Raw genomic sequence first — 23,500 nt, forward strand, 5'->3', positions numbered from 1 at the left:
CCAATATCAATGCAGGTACTATAGGGTACAACCAGCGAAACAGAATTGATACTCTCATGTATCTGCTAGCATATCCACAAAAACCCATGGTTAAGACAAAAACCATCGAACTGATAGAATTTGAGAAACTGCCAGCTGGACAGAATGCAACAGTTGCTGTGATGAGCTATAGTGGCTATGATATTGAAGATGCTCTTGTTTTAAACAAGGCCTCTTTAGACAGAGGTAAGTGAATTTTCAAAACTAACGCCAAAGGTGCTTTTTGCAGAATTAGATATAGGGATGATTAATGTAAAAATCACTTGGTTAATGTCAGTTTTAAGTTATTTGAATTTTATGATATAGAAACAGGAGGTGGTTGGGTTTTGATGTTGGCTTTCTTGTCATTTGTAATGAATAGTATATTGAAATAATTTGTTAAACGTACTACTACAGAATATTTTTCTTCTTTGTTATTTTATTGGTTATGTGAGACAGTCCTTCAAAGAGAAAAAAAATGTAAGAATGTGTTTGTTTTCCAGCAGGAATTACAATATATGAAATATGTGTTTTCACTGTGTCTAGTGATATATATTATTAACAACAAACCTGTTTGAGAGGGCAGTAGCAATATTTGGATGTAAAAGGCTGTTTCTTATTTGTGTAACCTCATAATTTGGTAACTTCTTTGGCCAACTGACGAAAGTTAAAAATACACAGCCACAAATTCTGGTGTGGAGTTTTTCTGCTTTTCTTTCTGTTTTTGACAATTATTTTCGCAAGTCACCACTTCGTGGTTTGTTTCACCTGATCTGAAGTCTGACTTCTCTATTCATAATCTCGATTTCTCTTTTTCCTTTCTGGCATACCCACTATGCCTTCCCCTTCCCTCTTTGTAGTTGCTAGGCAGCCATAATAGTACTCCTAGACATGTGTCTTTGGCATTAATGTTGGCCACACTTAATTTATGCCTCTTTTTTTCCTCCAAATGACAACAGCCATGCTTTAAAACTAGATGTTTTCCTTTCTGATTAACTGGTAACGTTTATGTGGAAATCTGAAGACTTTGTGATGTCTGTCGGAAACTCTGCAACCCAATTCAGTGATCTGAGTTTACTCCCCTAGCTTTTAAGCTATCACCTGTAAATAAAATGTCTGTTTACACTTTGAAGAAAACACTTCTTGATTTCATGCAGTTAAGATTCACATTGCACTCCAGCATGTTGCAGTTAATGGCTACTGTATGAAATTTCAAGATCATGTAATGTTTCCAAACCAGCTGGCATTCTGAGCCGAGTTTATTATGGCCATACACAATTTCCTAGGAGCCATGATGACTACGGCCTTGCTTAAAGACACAAATGTCTTCATCTGACGTCCAGTTTTAGAAATCCGTTACTTCATCTCACAGTCACCTTCATATTTAAAAAATTACATTACAGCCCTGAGATTTTATTTATAAATCCACTTTTACCTGATTGATTTCTAAAGTCACATTCTTAGATTTCTGTTTTTGGTGGAAAATTGTTAAGTGAAGGATTTTACTGCCATGCATTTATTTCATCAGTAATAAGTGGCATTTAATCCTGAGACATTTCTTATTTAAGTGAACTCTGGCATGGCTCAGTATATCCTGAGGAGATTAGTAAGAGAATCCAGTTTAAAATAACTGCTTGGCCAAAGGGAAAAAAGAAAGAAATGCAGCCACAGAATCTTAGGAAATTATAGTGTTGAAGGAATGACAGCTGTTTTGGGTAACTCTACAACTCATGGATTTTTTCTTTTAGGGATTCAGTGGTTGAGGTTTTTTGCCCCACCCAAAGGTTTTTCTTCTGTCCTTTTTTCTTATTTTTCTTCCTTTTATTTTTCTGATCCATTGCTAGACAGCTTATTTTTCTTAATGTTTAGATTGTTAGTTGATTTCACAGCTTTTCCCTCGTCCACTAGATAAATGCAATCTAAAAATGTAATTAAACTCCAATCTTTAGGGCAGAGGAGAACTATTTTTCCCATTGAAATAATTTGATTGTTTCTTTTCTCATTCTGTCTCTTCTCTGGAGAAAAATTAATGTTTTTACTTGTTGGCTTAGAACTTGCTCTAAATGCCAAATTTTAAAAAGGAAAACTTTCCCGGGAAGTTTAGCAGAAGTTATGCACCAAAAGGATGTGTATCCTGGCTCAGGAGTCAGTGGACTTGTGCTGTTCAACATAGTTCTCAACTCTGCTACCAACTTTCTGGATGACCTTGGCCACTTAATTTCTCTAGACCTCACTCCTAGTGCCTGTAAAAGAGATAGGTTAAGCAGGTGATTTCTAAGGCCCTTTCCAATTCTAATATTCTATGGCTCTGTCCTCTGAAAGAATCACAGCGCCAGTCTTAGATTTCTCTCACCGTTCTCCAGTATGACAAGGTGTATTCCATGCAGAAAATGGTTGTAGAGATTCCAGTGTTTACACAGACAGTAGGTAGGGGACAAGTCCTATGCTACTTCTTTAGATTATCAGATTTTAATTTGGTTTGTACTGGTCCCAGATTATTATCAAATACAGAGAAGTTTTGGGATTTGGGGGAGGGTGAGGTGGAGTGGATTGTTGAGTAGCACAAATCCATGTTTTCTTATAGCTTTGGGTTACTGGTGGTTCTAATGCCCATTTTGGTTTCATTTTAGGCTTTGGGCGTTGCCTTGTATATAAAAATGCTAAATGTACATTGAAACGATACACCAATCAGACTTTTGATAAAGTGATGGGGCCCATGTTGGATGCTGCTACAAGGAAACCTATCTGGCGACATGAAATCTTAGATGCAGATGGTATTTGTTCTCCAGGTAAAAGCCTTTTAAAATAAAAAATTTTAATAAATACTTTTTGACATCATATGTTATTCAATAATATTTCTGAATATTTGACAAAAAGGGCAGAAAAAAGTAACAACCTATAAAACCACTATCCAAACTCAACCAATGAGGTCATTTTTGATGAATTTCCTTCTAGTCTGTTTTTCTATACACTATGTTTTTACCTATCAGTAATCTATGCTAACTATAATTTTCTAGTTATAATTTTGAATAATAGAAAAGCCACTTTAAGGAAATATTTACAGTAGTTCATGTCCCTACATCTTCACTGGTATTTCTTCATTTACGCATTTAGCTTACAGACTACTTTAGAATTGTATCCCCCTGCAAAGGTATGACTCCATTATAATTACAAACTTGTAATGCATTTTGTTGATGAAACAAATAGCCCTTGCCCTTATGGGTCTCACAGCTAGTGCAGGAGACTGACATTGATCAGAGGATCATGCATAAACCCAGGTTAAGGAATCATATAGGTAATTATGAGGCCATTTTATAGCAAGAGAATTTGACCTAGTTAGGAAGATCAGCATGGCTTTCCCAAGGAAGTGAGCTGGAATCTGAAGGATAGGGAAGAGTTAACTAAAATCCGGGAGCATGTTCTAAGTAATAAGAAAAGCTTGTGCAGGGGTCCCAGAGCTTGGTGGTTGAAAGATCTGAAAGGAGACCAATGTGGCTAACAAGAAGAGAGTGCAGGGAAGCGTGGTGCACACGAGCTGGTGGGTGACGCACGGGGTAGGGGCCAGAGTAAGCGAGTCCTTGCAACCATGTTAGTATTGTCTTTATTTTATTTTATTAATTTTATTTTTGAGACAGGGTCTCAGTCTGTCACTGAGGCTGGAGGGCAGTGGCACAATCTCAGCTCACTGCAACCTCTGCCTCCCAGACTCAAGCGATTCTCCCACTTCAACCTCCTGTATAGCTGGGACCCATAGGCGCGTGCCACCATGCCTGGCTAGTTTTTTGTATTTTTTGTAGAGATGAGGTCTTACCATCTTGCCCAGGCTTGTCTTGAACTCCTGGGCTCAAGTTCTCCACCCACCTCGGCTTCCCAAAGTGCTGGGATTATAGGCTTGAGCCACCGTGCCGAGCCCATGATACTATCTTCATTATGATCCTAAAAGCAATGATATATTCAGATACGCATTTTGAAATGATCATTCTGACTACAGTGTAGAAAAAGGATTAGAAGGGCACTAAAATAGAAGGTAGACCTGGTACCAGGAGCTGTGGTGAAGGTGGAAAAAACCCAGTTGTGAGGAGGGAAATCCACATGACTTTGTCATGGTTGGCCTGTGGGCGGTGAATGCTTTATCAAGCTGTCGTTCCAAAGAGACACAGAGTACGTGACTTCTCCTCCCTCCCTCTGCCTTTGTTTCTTGGAGAATTTTTCTCATCCTAACACCGGTCAGTATGGCTTGGAAAATACGCGCTATGACAGTACTGCAGGTAGTTGGTCTTTGAGCTTACCAGGAAGAGATACAAAGCAAAAATGAGAATAACAGCAAAACCAAAGAAATATTTTGATTTCCTCGTTGCCCAAGTTAAATTGGTGGTGGCTTGTTACTGGTTGAAATAACTACAAATAAAAATAAGTGATCAAAACTTAACACCCTAGGAGATATATAAAATTGCTGTTTACTGAGATGATGTTTCTCATGTTAATGTAGTACTCTGAATTATTTTCTTAATTTTATATAGACTATGATGTGTGTGTGTGTGTGGGTGTGTGAGTCTCACTCTGTTGCCCAGGCTGGAGTGCAGTGGCATGATCATAGCTCACTGCAGTGTCAACCTGGGCTCAAGCAATCCTCCTACCGCAGCCTCCTGAGTTGTTGGGTCTACAGGCCTGTGCATCTGTGCCTAGTTCGTAATCTTTGTATTCCACGCAGATGGTAACGATATGCCTAACACTTTTCTTTTTTTCTCAGGTGAGAAAGTAGAAAACAAACAAGTGCTTGTAAATAAGTCCATGCCCACAGTGACTCAGATTCCTTTGGAAGGAAGTAATGTGCCCCAGCAACCGCAGTACAAAGATGTACCCATAACGTATGTATTGGTTGTGCCCTGGTAATATGTAGAAAGGTTAGAAAAAGAGAAGGAATGGGAGAAATTCGAAGTTAGGTCTTGGTGTGTTGGAGAACTAGAAATAGCAATTTGAGGTAACATTACTTGTCATGGAAAAAGCATGACGTAGAAGATAAAACTAGTCTATGGAATCATATAGGCCCTAAACTGGGTTTGAGGTGTGGACCACATAGGCAGGGGTTCCTGGTGGAATTAACGACAGGATGATGGGCACATGGCATAAAAGTGCCTGGGTTTTGGAGGATCAGTGCAGCTTGCTTGGGGCTAGGTTGTGAAAGAGTTGGGAATTGATACTGCAGAGAGTGACATGGTAAGAGTCATATTTTTAAACAGTAAAACACACTGGCCACAGCATGGCATCGCAGTATACTAGAACATAGCCCAGCTCTAGTAGAGGTTGTTTTGTGTATCTTACATGAGTAAAGCATTTAAATTCTGTTAGCTTCAGTTTTTTCATTTGTATAATACAATGAAAGAGTTAGACTTGTTAATCTCTAAATTTCTTCTAAGCTCTAAAATTTAATAAAATATGAACCTAGTGAGAAGGGCCAATGATAGTCACCACATTGTGATATAAAAACCAAACTAGAAGAGATATCTAACCTAGCCAAGGTGAACTAGGCTGAGTTTAGGAGGTGGCAGTGAGGGTGACATAGGAGAACTGGATTCTTGAGTTGTGATGGCAGTTTTACAAATGTATTCAATACACAGTAGCTGAGGCCTGCCGTGTGCCAGCCATCCTGCCTCTTGTGCCAGCGATATAGAGCTGAAATAAGCCACAGGCCTTGCCTGCAAGGAGTCATATTTAGTTGGCAAAGACCCCCACACAAAAAAAGTGCAATAATGACCATGATCATAATAGCATATTGGGAATTTACACTGTACCAGTTACTGTTCTGGACATTTTACATGTGTTAGCTCAGTTAATCCTACCAGCACCCCAGGAGCTATGTTCTCTTAGTGGCTCATTAGAAAGATAAGATGGAAGCAAGGAGAAGTTAAGTAACTTACCAAGGTCACACAGCAATAAGGGGCAGCACCAGGATTTGAAGTCATGCAATCTGGCTTCAGAGCGCTTCTCTTGACCACTGTGCTAAACCCAGCAAAGCATTGTGGGTGCCATGGATTTGTCTCTGGAGGATGGGCAGCTCTGCTTAGGGGATGGGTCCAGACTCTACACTGACTTCTACAGGATGAACAGCTATTTTACAGTTACAGAGGTGGCTCTGCTGGTTGGCTTTCTTCCTGTCTTGAAGGAGGATATCTCTGTTTCTGTGCAAAGTTCATCTCTCCTTTTGGTTTCTTAATTTCATTCGCTCTTTTCAGAGACCTTTTTCTGTCATCTTCTCTTTTACCCTCCCATATTTTCAACCTGTTTCCTATTGAATCCTTCTCCACAGGCTAGAAAATGTGCTCAGATACTTTTTACCTTTAAAGAAAAATGAAAGTTTTTTCTGGTCTTTGTGTCCCTTTCCAGCTGCCACTGTATTCCTCTTCCTTTCACTACGAAGCTCCTCAGAGCAATCATCTTGTCATCTCCATTTCTACTTTGTTACCTTCCACTTGCTCCCTAACCCTCGGAACTGGCCTCTTACCTACCTCCTCATTCTCCTGAAACAGCTCCAGAAGAGGTCACCAAAGACATCCTATACGTTTGTTTCATTCAAGAAATACTTTTTTTTTTTGAGATGGAGTCTCGCACTGTCACCTGGGCTAGAGTGCAATGGCACGATCTCGGCTCACTGCAACCTCCACCTCCCAATTCAAGTGATTCTCCTGCCTCAGCCTCCGGAGTAGCTGGAACTACAGGTGCACACCACCACACCCGGCTAATTTTTTGTATTTTTACAAAAATAAAAAATACAATATGTTGTCCAGACTAGTCTCGAACTCTTCACCTCATGATCTGCCCACCTCGGCCTCCCAAAGTGCTGGGAGTCATGAGCCACCGTGCCCAGCCCTTAAAAAATACTTTTTGAGCACTAATAGTATGCCAGGAACTATTCCAGGCACATGGGATAGTGCAGGGAGGAAAACCAGCAGTCCCTGTCTTTGTGGGAATCACACCCCAGTACGGGAAGACAGGAAGTAAAGAAATAAGCAAAACCCATGTATAGTCGAATTTGCCAAATCAGACAGACTCTTCGATCGGAATCTTCTTGCAGACTGGGACTTTGTTTCTTTTTCACCTTGTACCCCCTAGTGTCTGGCATAGTACCTGGCACATAGTGGGTATTCAGTAAATAGTTATGTGAATGAATGAATTTCATATGACCCTTCTATAGCGTTTGACACCACTGACCTCTCTCTTCCCTTGATGTTGTGACACTGCTCTCGCCTGGCCCTCCCTATCAGTTTAATCACTCACTCTTAGCCCCCCCTCCTGCCTGGACTTGTGGTGACTTCACCCTGGCCGAGATGACTCTTGAACCTCATCTGGACAAGCTCCCCAGTTCTCAGCACTCCAGTCACCCTGTTTTAGCTGATGGCTTCCATATAGACATCTGCCCAGTGTCAGCTTCATATCAGCACTTGGAAAGCTTTACAGTGGCCCCAAACAGGCTCCTCCTCCTGGATCCCTGTCTTCGTAAATGGCATCAGCTGCCAGCAGCCAGCCAGTCACCAGCACAACCTGACTCCTTTCCTTTACCTGCCACACACACCAATCCTGTCGTTCCTGTCATCTTAGCAGCTCTCTTCTCTCCCTCCTCCTGCTTCCTGCTACAGTGTCTGCACTGTGGCCCTCTGCTCCACCTGGAGTTCTTGTTAACTGTCCATCTGCCTCCAGGCTGGTACCACTCAGGCTCTCTCTGCATCACTGCTAGGGTGATTTTTTCTTTTTGAGACGGAGTCTTACTCTGTTGCCCAGGCTGGAGTGCAGTGGCACGATCTTGGCTCACTGCAACCTCCACCTCCTGGATTCAAGCGATTCTCTTGCCTCAGCCTCCTGAATAGCTGTGATTACAGGGACATGCCACTATGCCCAGCTAATTTTTGTATTTTTAGTAGAGATGGGTTTCACATGTTAGGCTGGTCTCGAACTCCTGACCTCATGATCCGCCTGCCTTGACCTCGCAAAGTGCTGGGATTACAGGCATGAGCCACCGTGCCCGGCTGGGTGATTTTCTAAACTACTCTGGCCATGTTACTCTCTTGGATAAATAGAGTAAAACTTGAGTAAGTTAAGTAAAAGTATGAACGACAGTGGTGCCTGTGGGAAAGTCGTCCTTAGCACGCCTCCCTGGCCTCATAGGCCCTCCTCGCACACTAAGCCCTATGTTTCTAGGAAATCACCTCTTGTTCTCCAAAATGTGCCATCCTAATTCAATTAGGCCTTGTGCATTCGCTCAGGTTGCCACTCTGTCAGTGACCCACTCTGGTCAGGTCTCAAGTTGAGGGTTACCTCTTCTGTGGCAGGGCTTGACAGCTTGCCGCTCCCTGCCACCGCTGTCATCCCCCACCCCCAGCAGAATTGACTATCTCCCTTGAGCCTCTCCTGTTCTTCATACCAGATACCATTACTGCACTTACCTGTCTCCTCCTTGATTGGATTGTGAGCTCCTTTGGTGCAGTAACTGTGTCTACTTAATTGTTACGTGTCCAAAGGCTACCAGGATCTGATACCTGGTAGATTTCTAATAGTGTTTGTTATGTGAAAAAAATTAATAATTGAAAAGCTGAGTAAGTAAAAGTACTATTACTATTAAGAACTAGGAGTTGAGTCTGAAATCCCAGTTCCACTTTGTGTAAGTCATGTGCCCTTGGACAAGTTACTTAACCCCTCTAAGCATCAGTTTTCCTCATCTATAAAAAGGGAATAACAGTATGGACTGTTGTGAGGATTAAATTGCACTGTGCCTTCCTCATAATAAACATGTAGTATTGTAAAAGGGAAATTGTGAAATTTGAATTCAATGTTAAAAAAAAAATTGGAGTCATTTTTCAGAGCCCAAGATGAAAATGTCAAAATACTCTATGGTAGGCATGAAATGAAATATAACATGGGTGAGAAGTTCACAAAGGGCAGTTTGAAAACTCTGTTTTATTGACTTTCTCTTAACACCAGCTACAAAGGAGCAACAGACTCATATATTGAAAAAGTGATGATATCTTCAAATGCTGAAGATGCTTTTCTGATCAAAATGCTGCTGAGACAGACAAGGCGTCCAGAAATTGGAGACAAATTCAGCAGTCGTCATGGGCAAAAAGGTAAACTGTATCATTTCTCAACTTGATTATAAAACAATATATGAATGTATTTGTTCATCACTTATATAAAATTCCCCCATTTAAAAAATTTACTTTGGAAAAGTATTACATTGTTATAAAAATTAATCTTGTTTTATTTCCTAGATTAACCTGTTTATATTTAATGGCATTTAAAAATACATGGTAGACTTGCTCCTCTGTGCTGTCTGTTTCATTCTCCTGCAGTTGTTATGCCCAGAATTATAATTATAGATACATTCTAGGTGATGTGCCTATTGAGATACATGTAGCTGTTCAAAAAATAAATAGTAGTGCCTTTTTTTTTTTTTTTTCCTGAAAGGTACATCTTTAAACTACTATATGTTCTGTTGGGTCATAGTATCAGATGTCAGCATTAGAAGACACCTCAGAGTTATCCATCCCCTTGTTTACAGATGAAGAAGTTCAGACCCCGCATTTTCAGTGGCCAGTCAAGGATATGCAGCTACTTGGTTGCTGAGCTGGTGTTAGAACCTGGGTCTCCTGACCCCAGGGCGGTGCTTTGTGTGTCTCTTACATCTAATCCCATTGGCAAGCCTCACTCATTCCTTTGATGGTTACTGCACAGTTTTCATCTATTTGTAGTTTTGTTTATTTTCAGGAAACACAGCACTGTATCACTGTTAATTTTAGCTCTGCCTGCCGCTTAGCTTTAAAAACAACAACAGCTAACACTTTTGTAGCACTAACTGTGTGCCTGGCTGCATTCTCATCACTTTACAGGTGCTGACTCATTTGATTCTCACACAATTCTGGAGGGAGGTAGCATCATTATCCATATTTTATAGATAAGGAAACAGAGGCATAGAAAGATTAATAGCTTGCCCAAGGTCACACAGTTAATGGGAGAACTGACATTTGAACCTTGGCAGCTTGGCTCCAGAGACCTAGCTCTTAATTACTAGGCCACACTGACTGTTAAGCAGTTAGCAATGTGCCTGGCACATAGTAAGTGCTCAAGAAGTAGCAGCAATGATCATTAACATTGACCATCTTTTTTTTTTATATATACTTAAGATGTATCACTTCTACTTTTCTACCTCGACTCTCACATTTGCTTATAAATTACTAGTGTGATATCTTCTTATTTTTAATTGGTTTGAAGATAACTGCACATTGTGTTTCTGCTGATTTTAAGTTTCTTTGCCAAGCGAGTATATCCATGTTACAGTTTTCTTGGTCAAGTATACCCAGCCTTAGTTGTCATTCTGCCAATGAAACTATGTCAGACTAAGATACTCTTTCATCAAAATCATTTTTAGTTCTGTTGACAGAGGCAAGATTATTTTAGCCTGCCAATATTTTTAAGAAATGATTGGCTCCATCTGTTAATGTGAATTTGACACCTGTAATTCATATAGTTCCCTGAGATACTAACTCTTAATGCCCTTTGAGTGTTTTTAAAAGTATCTTGAGTTTCTAATGTTTTATATGGCTTGCCAGTAAAAAATCAAATTCTGTATATTGAAACTGTTTCCCCTTTTATCTTGGTCTTGACAGTTGCTGAGTCAATTATGGGGTAACCTTAACCTCATTTGCTAGGTCATTGTGGGGTAACCTTAACCTCATTTGTAGTCTCTATCTTACTTTGCCTCCTACTTGGACAAGAGCAAAGTTGATATTCTTCTTGTAAAATATTGACACTGGAAGCTTCACAAGAATGCACACCATAAGAGAATATCCCCCTTCTGAATCAGTTTACAAGACTAAGGTACCCCAAATCCTTATGTCTTTATCCCATCAGGGTATTATGCAAAGAGTTGCAGACTAGCAGATATTTCAGTGGCTATGCAATGTGTTCTAATTCCACTAAACTTTTTTTTTGTTAACTTTAAGTTCTGGATTACATGTGCAGAACGTGCATTTTGTTACATAGGTATACATGTGCCATGGTGGTTTGCGCACCCATCAACCCGTCACCTACATTAGGTATTTCTCCTAATGTTATCCCTCCCCTAGCCTCCCACCCCCAGCAGGCCTTGGTGTGTGATGTTCCCCTCCCTGTGTCCAAGTGTTCTCATTGTTCAACTCTGACTTATGAGTGAGAACATGCAGTGTTTGGTTTTCTGATCTTGTGATAGTTTGCTGAGAATGATGGTTTCCAGCTTCATCCACGTCCCTGCAAAGGACATGAACTCATCCTTTTTTATGGCTGCATAGTATTGCATACTGTATATGTGCCACATTTTCTTAACCCAGTCTATCATTGATGGACATTTGGGTTGGTTCCAAGTCTTTACTATTGTGAATAGTGCCTCAATAAACATACGTGTGCATGTGTCTTTATAGTAGAATGATTTGTAATCCTTTGGGTATATGAGATTGCTGGGTCAAATGGTATTTCTGGTTCTAGATCCTTGAGGAATCGCCACACTGTCTTCCACAATGACTGAACTAATTTACACTCCCACCAACAGTGTAAAAGTGTTCCTATTTTTCTATAACCTCTCCAGCATCTGTTGTTTCCTGACTTTTTAATGATTGCCATTCTAACTGGCATGAGATGGTATCTCATTGTGGTTTGATTTGCATTTCACTAATGACTAGTGATGATGAGCATTTTTTCATATGTCTGTTGGCTGCATAAATGTCTTCTTTTGAGAAGTGTCTGTTCATATCCCTTGTCCATTTTTTGATGGGGGTTGTTTGCTTTTTCTTGTAAATTTGTTTAAGTCCTTTGTAGATTCTGGATATTAGCCCTTTGTCAGATGGATAGATTGCAAAAATTTTCTCCCATTCTGTAGTTTGCCTGTTCACTCTGACGATAGTTTCTTTTGCTGTGCAGAAGCTCTTTAGTTTAATTAGATCCCATTTGTCAATTTTGACTTTTGTTGCCATTGCTTTTAGTGTTTTAGACATGAAGTCTGCCCATGTCTATGTCCTGAATGGTATTGCTTAGGTTTTCTTCTAGGATTTTTATGGTCCTAGGTCTTATGTTTAGGTCTTTGATCCATCTTGAGTTGATTTTTGTATAAGGTGTAAGGAAGGGGTCCAGTTTCAGTTTTCTGCATATGGCTAGCCAGTTTTCCCAACACCATTTATTAAATAGGGAATTTTTTCCCCATTGCTTGTGTGTGTCAGGTTTGTCAAAGATCAGGTGGTGGTAGATGTGTGGTGTTATTTCTGAGGCCTCTGTTCTGTTCCATTGGTCTATATATCTGTTTTGGTACCAGTACCATGCTGTTTTGGTTACTGTGGCCTTGTAGTATAGTTTGAAGTCAGGTACCATGATGCCTCCAGCTTTGTTCTTCTTGCCCAGGATTATCTTGGCTATGTGGGCTCTTATTTGGTTCCATATGAACTTTAAAGTAGTTTTTTCTGGTTCTGTGAAGTAAGTCAGTGGTAGCTTGATGGGGGTAGCATTGAATTTATAAATTACTTTGGGCAGTAAGACCATTTTCCTGATATTGATTCTTCCTATCCATGAGCATGGAATGTTTTTCCATTTGTTTGTGTCCTCTCTTATTTCCTTGAGCAGCGGCTTGTAGTTCTCCTTGAAGAGGTCCTTCACATCCCTTGTAAGTTGGATTCCTAGGTATTTTATTCTCTTTGAAGCAATTGTGAATGGGAGTTCACTCATGATTTGGCTCTCTGTTTGTCTGTTATTGATGTATAGGAATGCTTGTGATTTTTGCATATTGATTTTGTATCCTGAGACTTTGCTGAAGTTGCTTATCAGCTTAAGGAGATTTTGGGCTGAGACGATGGGGTTTTCTAAATACACAATCATGTCATCTGCAAACAAAGACAATTTGACTTCCTCTCTTCCTATCTGAATATACTTTATTGCATTCTCTTGCCTGATTGCCCTGGCCAGAACTTCCAACACTATGTTTAATAGGAGTGGTGAGAGAGGGTATCCTTGTCTTGTGCCAGTTTTCAAAGGGAATGCTTCCAGTTGTTGCCCATTTAGTATGATATTGGCTGTGGGTTTGTCATAAATAGCTCTTATTATTTTGAGGTACGTTCTGTTGATACCTGATTTATTGAGAGTTTTAGCATGAAAGGCTGTTGAATTTTGTCAAAGGCATTTTCTGCATCTATTGAGACAATCATATGGTTTTTGTCATTGGATCTGTTTATGTGATGGGTTATGTTTATTGATTTGCGTATGTTGAACCAGCCTTGCATCCCAGGGATGAAGCCGACTTGATCGTGGTGGAAAAGCTTTTTGACGTGCCGCTGGATTCGGTTTGCCAGTATTTTATTGAGGATTTTTGCATCGATGTTCATCAGGGATATTGGCCTAAAATTTTCTTTTTTTATTGTATCTCTGCCAGATTTGGTATCAGGATGATGCTGGCCTCACAAAATGAGTAAGGGAGGATTCCCTGTTTTTCTATTGATTGGAATAGTTTCAGAAGGAATGGTATCAGCTCCTCTTTGTACCTCTGGTAGAATTCAGCTGTGAATCCATCTGGTCCTGGACTTTTTTTGGTTGATAGGCTATTAATTACTGCCTTAACTTCAGAACCTGTTATTGGTCTATTCAGAGATTCAACTTCTTCCTGGTTTAGTCTTGGGAGGGTGTATGTGTCCAGGAATTTATCCATCTCTTCTAGATTTTCTAGTTTATTACATAGAGGTGTTTATAATATTCTCTGATGGTAGTTTGTATTTCTGTGGGATTGGTGGTGATATCCCCTTTATCATTTTTTATTGCATCTGTTTGATTCTTCTCTCTTTTCTTCTTATTAGTTTTCCTAGTGGTCATGTATTTTGCTGATCTTTTCATAATACCAGCTCCTGGATTCATTGATTTTTTTGACGAGTTTTTGTGTCTCTGTCTTCTTCAGTTCTGCTCTGATTTTAGTTATTTCTGCTAGCTTTTGAATTTGTTTGCTCTTGCTTCTCTAGTTCTTTTAATTGTGATGTTAGGGTGGCGATTTTAGATCTCTCCTGCTTTCTCTTGTGGGCATTTAGTGCTATAAATTTCCCTCTACACACTGCTTTAAATGTGTCCCAGAGATTCTGGTACGTTGTGTCTTTGTTCTCATTGGTTTCAAAGAACATCTTTATTTCTGCCTTCATTTCATTATTTACCCCATAGTCATTCAGGAGCAGGTGATTCAGTTTCCATGTAGTTGTGTGGTTTTGAGTGAGTTTCTTAATCTGAGTTCTAATTTGATTGTGCTGTGGTCTGAGAGACAGTTTTTTGTGATTTCTGTTCTTTTACATTTGCTGAGGAGTGTTTTACTTCCAATTACGGGTCAATTTTAGAATAAGTGTGATGTGGTGCTGAGAAAAATGTATATTCTGTTGATTAGGGGTGGAGAGTTCTGTAGATGTCTATTAGGTCCATTTGGTCCAGAGCTGAGTTCAAGTCCTGGATATCCTTGTTAACTTTCTGTCTCGTTGATCTGTCTAATATTGACAGTGGGGTGTTAAAGTCTCCCATTATTATTTTTTGGGAGTCTAAGTCTCTTTGTAGGTCTCTAGGAACTTGCTTTATGAATCTGGGTGCTCCTGTATTGGGTGCATATATATTTAAGATAGTTAGGTCTTCTTGTTGAATTGACTCCTTTACCATTATGTAATGGTCTTCATAGTCTCTTTTGATTTTTGTTGGTTTAAAGTCTGCTTTATCAGAGACCAGGATTGCAACCCCTGCCTTTTTTTTTGCTTTCCATTTGCTTGGTAGATCTTCCTCCATCCCTTTATTTTGAGCCTATGTGTGTCTTTACATGTGAGATGGGTCTCCTGAATACAGCACACTGATGGGTCTTGACTCTTTATCCAATTTGCCAGTCTGTGTCTTTTAATTGGGGCATTTAGCCCATTTGCATTTAAGGTTAATATTGTTATGTGTGAATTTGATCCTGTCATTATGATGCTCGCTGGTTATTTCACCTGTTAATTGATGCAGTTTCTTCATAGCATCGATGGTCTTTACAATTTGGCATGTTTTTCCAGTGGCTGGTACCGGTTGTTCCTTTCCATGTTTAGTGCTTCCTTCAGGAGCTCTTGTAAGGCAGGCCTGGTGGTGACAAAATGTCTCAGCATTTGTTTGTCTGTAAAGGATTTTATTTCTCCTTCACTTATGAAGCTTAGTTTGGCTGGATATGAAATTCTGGGTTGAAAATTCTTTTCTTTGAGAATGTTGAATATTGGCCCCTACTCTCTTCTGGCTTGTAGGGTTTCTGCAGAGAGATCTGCTGTTAGTCTAATGGGCTTCCCTTTGTGGGTAACCCAACCTTTCTCTCTGGCTGCCCTTAACACTTTTTCCTTCATTTCAACCTTGGTGAATCTGACAATTACGTGTCTCGAGGTTGCTCTTCTCAAGGAGTATCTTTGTGGTGTTCTCTGTATTTCCTGAATTTGAATGTTGGCCTGCCTTGCTAGGTTGGGGAAGTTCTCCTGGATGATATCCTGAAGAGTGTTTTCTAACTTGGTTCCATTCTCCTCATCACTTTCAGGCACATCAATCAAACGTAGATTTGGTCTTTTCACGTAGTCGCATATTTCTTGGAGGCTTTGTTCATTTCTTTTCACTCTTTTTTCTCTAATCTTGTCTTCTTGATTTATTTCATTACTTTGATCTTCAATCACTGATATCCTTTCTTCCACTTGATCGAATTGGCTATTGAAACTTTTGTATGCTTCACGAAGTTCTCGTACTATGGTTTTCAGTTCCATCAGGTCATTTAAGCTCTTCCCTACACTGGTTGTTCTAGTTAGCCATTCATCTAACCTTTTTTCAAGGTTTTTAGCTTCCTCGCGATGGGTTAGAACATGCTCGTTTAGCTTGGGGAAGTTTGTTATTACTGACCTTCTGAAGCCTACTTCTGTCAACTCGTCAAACTCATTCTCCATCCAGTTTTGTTCCCTTGCTGGCAAGGAGTTGTGTTCCTTTGGAGGAGAAGAGGCGTTCTGGTTTTTGGAATTTTCAGCCTTTCTGCTCTGGTTTCTCCCCATCTTTTTGTGGTTTAGTATACCTTTGGTCTTCGATGTTGGTGACCTATGGATGGGGTTTTGGTCTGGATGTCCTTTTTGTTGATGTTGATGCTATTCCTTTCTGTTTGTTAGTTTTCATTCTAACAGACAGGCCTCTCAGCTGCAGGTCTGTTGGAGTATGCTGGAGGTCCACTCCAGACCCTGTTTGCCTGGGTATCACCAATGGAGGCTGCAGAATAGCAAATATTGCTGCCTGATCCTTCCTCTGGAAGTTTCGTCCCAGAGGGGCACCTGCCTGTATGAGGTGTCTGTCGGCCCCTACTGGGAGGTGTCTCCCAGTCAGTCTACACAGGGGTCAGGGACCTACTTGAGGAGGCAGTCTGTCCATTATCGGAGCTTGAACACTGTGCTGGGAGAACCACTGCTTTCTTCAGAGTTGTAAGGCTGTGACGTTTAAGTCTGGAGAAGCTGTCTGCTGCCTTGCCCTCAGAGGTAGAATCTAGAAAGGCAGTAGGCTTTGCTGAGCTGCGGTGGGCTTTGCCCAGTTCGAGCTTCCCTGCCACTTTGTTTACACTGTGAGCATGGAACTGCCTCCTCAATCCTCAGCAATTGTGGATGCCCCTCCCTCTGCCACACTCCACCATCCCAGGTTGATCTCAGACTGCTGCGCTAGCAGTGAGCAAGGCTCCATGGGCATGAGACCCACCAAGCCAGGCACAGGAGGGGATCTCCTGCTCTGCCATTTGTGAAGACCATGGGGAAAGCACAGTATTTGGGCAGGAGTGTACCTCTTCTCCAGATACAGTCACTCATGGCGTCCCTTGGCTAGGAAAGGGAAATCCTCCAACCCCTTGCGCTTCCTGGGTGAGGCGACGCCCTGCCCTGCTTCAGCTCGCCCTCCGTGGGCTGCACCCACTGTCCAGCCAGTCCCAGTGAGATGAACCAGGTAGTTGGAATGCAGAAATCCCCTGTCTTCTGCATCGATCTCCCTGGGAGCTGTAGACCAGAGCTGTTCCTATTTGGCCATCTTGGATGCAACCAGTCTCCACTAAACTTCTTGAAGGCAGAGACCATGTCCTTGTATTCTCCATAAAGCCCAATAAGGCCTTTCTCATAGCAGACACTTAATAGATAGTAGATAATAGGTGAATTCACAATGTATATGAATGAATGAGTGAATGAAATTGGAGGTAGGTGAAGTGACGGAGGTAGATTCTCTACTGTTGATGGATTGATTTTATTCAGGTTTTAATCTGTCTGCTATGTGTGAGTACATGTATGTGTATAGACAAAGCAGTGCTTTTTTTTTTTTTTTTGGAGACAGAGTCTCACTCTGTCACCCAGGGTGGAGTGCAGTGGCTCGATCTCAGCTCAGTGCAACCTCCAACTCCCGGGTTCAAGCAATTCTTCTGCCTCAGCATCCCCCATTAGCTGGGACTACAGGTGTGCACCACTATGTCTGGCTAATTTTTAGTATTCTTAGTAGACATGGAGTTTCACCATATTGCCCAGGCTGGTCCCAAATTCCTCAGCTCAGGCAATCCATCCACCTCAGCCTCCCAAAGTGCTGGGATTACAGACATGAGCCACCACCGTGCCCAGCCAAAGCAGTGCTTTTAAAAATGAAAGCAACACACCTAATTAGTAAGCTCCTGAAAATATAGGCATCTAGGTAAAATGTCAGGAAGGTCTTTGTGCTATAGCATTTTTTCAGACTGTTAATATGATTGGTATAATGTTCATTAACAGGCATGGTTTCTAATTTGCAGTGATCTGAAACAGCAGATTTTAGAGAACTGTTCATTCTTAGGGGAGCTTTGACTTGTACGTCTCTTTACGAAACTGAAGGAGTCCTCCTGGGTCTAGCTGACCTTTCCCTTGTAGTGAGGAGTTTGTCTTGCTACTTTTTTTTTTCCAGATGGCTTTTAATCCAAGGGTAAAAACCTTCTGATTAGCCTAGATTCCCTTGATAGTCCCTTCTCTTACAGCTTCATCAAATTTATGTTAAAGATTGGGGAAAAAAACAAGCAAACAAACAAAAAGTAGGTAGTGTAAACTTTAACAGAGTAATAGAAGGATTGACATGGGACTCGTAACTGGACATAATTTTTATTTCTCTTAAGTATAATTTTATTATTAAATAATAAATGCACATGGTTTTAAAAGGTCAAACAGAACAAGAAAGGGTTCTTTGTACAAAAAAAAACCATCAGTCCTTGTCTCTCCTCCTCACCCAACTTCGGTTAGGTATAAAATTCTAGGTTGAAAATTGTTTTCCCTAAGGATTTTGGTGGCCTTGCCACATGATCATCTAAATTCCATGTAAATTGTAATGTCACTCTTCTTCCTGGTTTTTTTGTGCCCTGTTTCTCTTTTTCTCTCCTTGCCTCCCTCCTACTTTGTTCCTTTCTCTCTGGAAGCTTTTACTATCTTCTTCCCTTCTTGACATTCTGAAATTTCATAGGCTCTTTTTTCATTCTTTGTGCTGGGCAATTGGACACCGTCTCATTCTGGAGATTTAAGTTCCTTCAGTTCTAGGACATTTTCTTATATTTATTTAGTTAATAATTTCCTCTTCCTCGTTTTCCCCATACCCTTTCTGGTTTTCTTAGTGATCAAATATTGGAACTTCCAGATTGATGCTCCAGTTTTCTTATCTTTTTGCCTTCTTCTTGTTTTTCTTTTTAGGAAATTTGATCAACGTTATTTTTCAGATTTTTGAAGCCTATCATATTTTCAATTTCAATTAAATATTTAAAGTTAATTTATATTCTTTCTCTCTCTTTTTTTTTTTTTTTTTTGAGACAGAGTCTTGCTGTGTCACCCAGGCTGGAGTGCAGTGGTGCAATCTCGGCTCACTGCAAGCTCTGCCTCCCGGGTTCATGCCATTCTCCTGCCTCAGCCTCCCGAGTAGCTGGGACTACAGGTGCCCGCCACCATGCCTGGCTAATTTTTTGTATTTTTTTTTAGTAGAGATGGGGTTTCACTGTGTTAGCCAGGATGGTCTCCATCTCCTGACCTCGTGATCCACCCGCCTCGGCCTCCCAAAATGCTGGGATTACAGGCATGAGCCAGCGCACCCAGCCTATTCTTTCTCTTATAGCAAGAAGTATGTGTTTTTAGTTTTCTTTGAGTTTTAGTTTTTTGGTTTTTCTTTTTTCTTTTTAGTTTTCTTCTGTTTCTAATTTTCTTTCCTTCCTTCCTTCCTTCTTTTCTTTTCTTTTCTTTTCGCGGTATCTTGCTCTGCTCTGTCACCCAGGCTGGAGTGCAGTGGCACGATCACAGCTCACTGCATCCTCAACTTCCTGGGCTCAAGCGATCCTTCCATCTCAGCCTCCTGAGTAGCTGCACTACAGGCATGCACCACCATGCCTGGCTAATTTTTGTTTTTTCTTTTGTTTTTTTTTGGTTTTTTTTTTTTTTATTATTATTTGTAGAGACTAGGTATTGCCATATTACCCAGGCTGATCTCGAACTCCTAGGATCAAGTGATCCACCTGCCTCAGCTTCCCAAAATGGCATTTGAACCTTGGGATTACAGGTGTGAGATTACAGGTGTGAGCCACTGTGCCTGGCCGTTTCTATCTCTCGATAGGATTTTCCTCTCCTATTTGTTTTAGTGTCTGATTTGTTGTTGTTGGAGGCTTTCCTCGAATACCTGGTATACCCCTGAACCCTAGAAAGCATTTCAAAGTTCTGTGTCCCATGGATAGAACTTGTTGACTAGTGAATATCATTGATGGGTGGTCAGGTAGTGAACTACTTTATTGTTGGTGCCATTCAGTTTCAACATACTAGGATCTTTCTAACTCCTGCCTGAAGGTTGGAGCTGGGAATGAGGGTGGGACAGTGCTTAAGGCTGTCAGCTGACCTCCAGGAGTCAGGCAGGGGCAGGGACTGGAGCTTACTCTTCAGTGCATAGACTTTAATTCCTCGGTATCAGGCTTTTGACCAGCCCACCCTCTGCTGCGCTTGCTACCCTTGGGTCTCAGATCAAGTACTCAAGTAATGGTTACTCAAGGAAGGGTTAGGGGAGAAGTGTAGTTTCCTGGCTGTATGGACTAAGGAATACAGAGAACTGACAATTTCTTATATAGACATTTATTTATACAAATATTTGTTAAGTATCTTCTGCGTGTCTGGTACTATTCTAGGCTCTGGTGACAAGCAGTAAACAAAATAGATTAAAGTTCCAACCCTTGTAGGACTTGTGTTCTTGTGGGCAAGAAGGAAAATAGTAAGTGCTGAGGGAATGATGTGTCGTGAGATGAGAAAAGATTGAAAGCTGGGAGGGGGGATGGGAAGCATGTGAGGGGAGGGCGTGTGGTTAGTGATTCAAAGTTTAGGCAGAGTGGTTGGGGAACAACACCATGTTGAAAAGATGGCATTGAGTAAAGACCTGAGAGAAGTAAGGGGGTGAGCCCCCTCTGGCTAAAGAGCATTTGAGGTGAAGGTTTTGCGGCTGTAGCTCACCTAATAGAAGACCAGCAAGGAGGCCCCATCGCTGGAGCAGAGTGAGAAGTGAGGAGGCAGCCATGAGGCTCATAGGTCACTGCAGGAACTTTGGCTTTTATTCTGAGGGAGAGGGAAGCCACTGGAGAGGAGTTTGAGCTGGTGAGAGAGATAATCTGACTGACACTGGCTGCTGTGTTGAAAGAAACTGCAGTGGTGCCAGTTCAGAAGCTACGTGAGAGTTGGAGGTGGGCTGGAAAAGCATAATGATGAGGAATTGGTGAGAAGGGATCAGAGTCTGGACACATTTTGAAAGTAGAGCCTCCTAGAATTGCTGATAGATTGGGTGGCTTTGACTCAGTCCTCTTGCTTTCAGCTTCGCTCCTCACACTGCCTTTTGCAATACTAGTACTTCGTGTCTCTGTCTTCTGAGCCTTCCCAGGAATCGGGTGGGTGAGTGGGGGTGGCACCAAAGGCCGTGTCAGCTCACCTCTTCACATCTCATCTGCAGGGACTTAGGATTACTCTTCTGTTACTTTTCTTTCGTCTCTTTATCAGCTTTCAAAGTTGTAGAATTATCTCATGCCCACTGATACCACTGTGCCCATTCTTTCTCCTTACATGTAGGTTTACGCCTTAATTTTTTTAAACTCAGTGAGGTTTAGAGAAGCGGTGTTGATAAACACATGTGTTTCATCTGTCACGTTTAACTAGAAATCTGTTTATTATTTGAGAATATTCAGCACAAGAATGTTTAGTGAGTATGCTTGATTTTTTTCAATGCAACTTATAGAACTGAAAATTATTTTAATAAAAGACGAGAAGGATTTTTAGAGCACTAACCTTTTGTTTCCTGACCAGAGCCTTGCCTCTAAGACTGCTTGGGTTGGTTGGTTTGTTTGTTTTTGTCTATTTTAATCAATTCTCAGATTGAAAATTAATTTTAAAATGTTTAAAGCTCACACCCTGAGAATTATTACATAAATGCTAACAATCATCAGAGAAGCATTAATCATAGTTTGTCAGCTTTTATCTGAAAATAATTTATCTTTCTTCTGGATCATTGTTGTAACTGAGGTCTGCAACTTTGGTCCTCTTCTTGAATGTCACCCATCTGAAGCCAGAGGCATGACAGTAGCAAAAGTCTATTTTTTGAATTTTTATAAATAAAATTCTAAAGATTCAAAGATACCAATAGTTTTTTAAAAATAATTGTATATGTTGTTAAATATCCAGAATACCTTGTTGGCTAACTTAGTGTATTATTCCATTCTCACACTGCTATAAAGAAATACCTCAGACTGGATAATTTATAAAGAAAAGAGGTTTAACTGGCTCACGACTCTGCAGGCTGTACAGGAAGCATGGCTGGGAAGACCTCAGGAAAGTTACAATCATGGCAGAAGGCAAAGGGGAAGCAGGCACATCTTACACGGCCAGAGCAGGAGGAAGAGAGAGAAGGGGGAGGTGCTACACACTTTCAAACAACCAGTTCTTGGGAGAACTCACTCACTATCATGAGAACGGCGAGGGGGAAATCCACCCCATGATCCAATCTCCTCCCACCAGGTCCTTCCTCCAACACTGTGGATTTGACACGAGATTTGGGTGGGGACACAAATCTAAACCATATCACTTAGGTAAGTATATTTTAGGTTCATTGAGATTAGGAAACATGCCCTGCTGATTTACTTAACCCCAAAGCACCCAGCATAGCACTTCGCATATAATATGGTATCCACTTATGATGTTTGAGGAATCCTTTATTAAATAAAAGATTTTACATATTCATTGGTCTTGTTGGAAATTGTACTGACATAACAAGCCAAACTCACTACTCCCAGAATAAGTGTAATTTATTCTTCCTAGTAAATATCAGAAATGAGATGCCTCATTTTTATCTAAACTGGCACCAGGAGTTTCAACACCTAAGACTCATAGCTCCCCAACCCTAACTGATCACACAGGCCCACTAAAGCTTCTTCAACCATAATAACTAAATATAGTCATCCCTCAGTATATGCTGGGAATTGGTTCCAGGACCCCTGCACATATTCAAGTCCCACAGTTGGGCCTGTAAAACCCAAATATATGAAAAGTTGTCCCTCTGTGGAGAAGGGCTCACATTCCGCAAATGCTGTATTTTCTATTCACATCTCATTGAAGAAAAATCCCCATATAAGTGGACCTGCACAGTTAAGACCTGTGTTATTCAAGGGTCAAGTGTATACATGCCCACCCACGTCCATCCCAGGCACAAATGAGAACCTGCCTTGACAGCCCCAGGGAAACCAATTCGGTCATTTTTAAGTTACTGTTGTGGGCTCAAAACTGTGCGGGGCACTTTAGGGGATAGAAAGTAAATGAATCCCTTGACTAATGCCCATGAGGAGTTGACTGACACCTGAAGCAAAAAGATGGATACGAAGGATTACATAGTTAAATGCTAAATTATATGGGAGAAACCACTAAAAATATAGAGGTTTAGAGTTTACCATAGATAGGAATAGAATCTTAGAGTTTGAAAAGTCCTTTTAGAAGTCCAGTCTAAATCCATCTTCTAGTATAAGAGTTCTTTTTAGATTATCTTTGGCAGATGGTTTTCCATGTTGATTGTGGCCTGTGAAGGGAGGCCCTTGCTATTTTCTGAGGCAGCCTCTTCTGTAGTAGCACTGTTCTGATGGTTTTCTTGAGTCAGAAGTGCTCAAGAGTTAGTAAGAGTGCTCAAGAGTCTATAGGTTACTGCAGTTAGTCCTGCCTTGTCTTGTGGACCACACTGAATGAACACATTGCCTTTTCATCACAGCCATCCTGTGTTCAGTATTTAAAGAAAGCCCTCGGATTGAGGAAAAGTATAGCAGAGAGAGAAAGGTCTTGAACTCCAACTAGGTGAACTATTTTGTCCCTTTATGCCTTGGCCTCCTTGATACTAATGTGTAAAAGCAGGGAACACAGTGCCTGATGCACAGGCAGGAGGCAGT

The 23,500-nt window shown here is 40.9% G+C and overlaps 1 protein-coding gene across 3 annotated transcripts in view; it reads left to right on the forward strand.

Annotated features, from left to right (window-relative positions):
- Positions 1-23,500, forward strand: part of POLR3B (RNA polymerase III subunit B) — a 148,912-nt gene that overhangs the window by 99,258 nt on the left and 26,154 nt on the right. For all 3 annotated transcript variants that reach the window (XM_003778108.5, XM_003778109.3, XM_054527579.2), the window contains exons 20-23: positions 16-225; positions 2,649-2,807; positions 4,769-4,886; positions 8,992-9,134. In XM_003778108.5, coding sequence (XP_003778156.1) covers positions 16-225; positions 2,649-2,807; positions 4,769-4,886; positions 8,992-9,134 — 630 coding nt within the window. The remainder of the gene's footprint in view (positions 1-15; positions 226-2,648; positions 2,808-4,768; positions 4,887-8,991; positions 9,135-23,500) is intronic.

Source organism: Pongo abelii, chromosome 10 (assembly GCF_028885655.2).
Source record: "Pongo abelii isolate AG06213 chromosome 10, NHGRI_mPonAbe1-v2.0_pri, whole genome shotgun sequence".
In the NCBI taxonomy this organism is placed as follows: Eukaryota; Metazoa; Chordata; class Mammalia; order Primates; family Hominidae; genus Pongo; species Pongo abelii.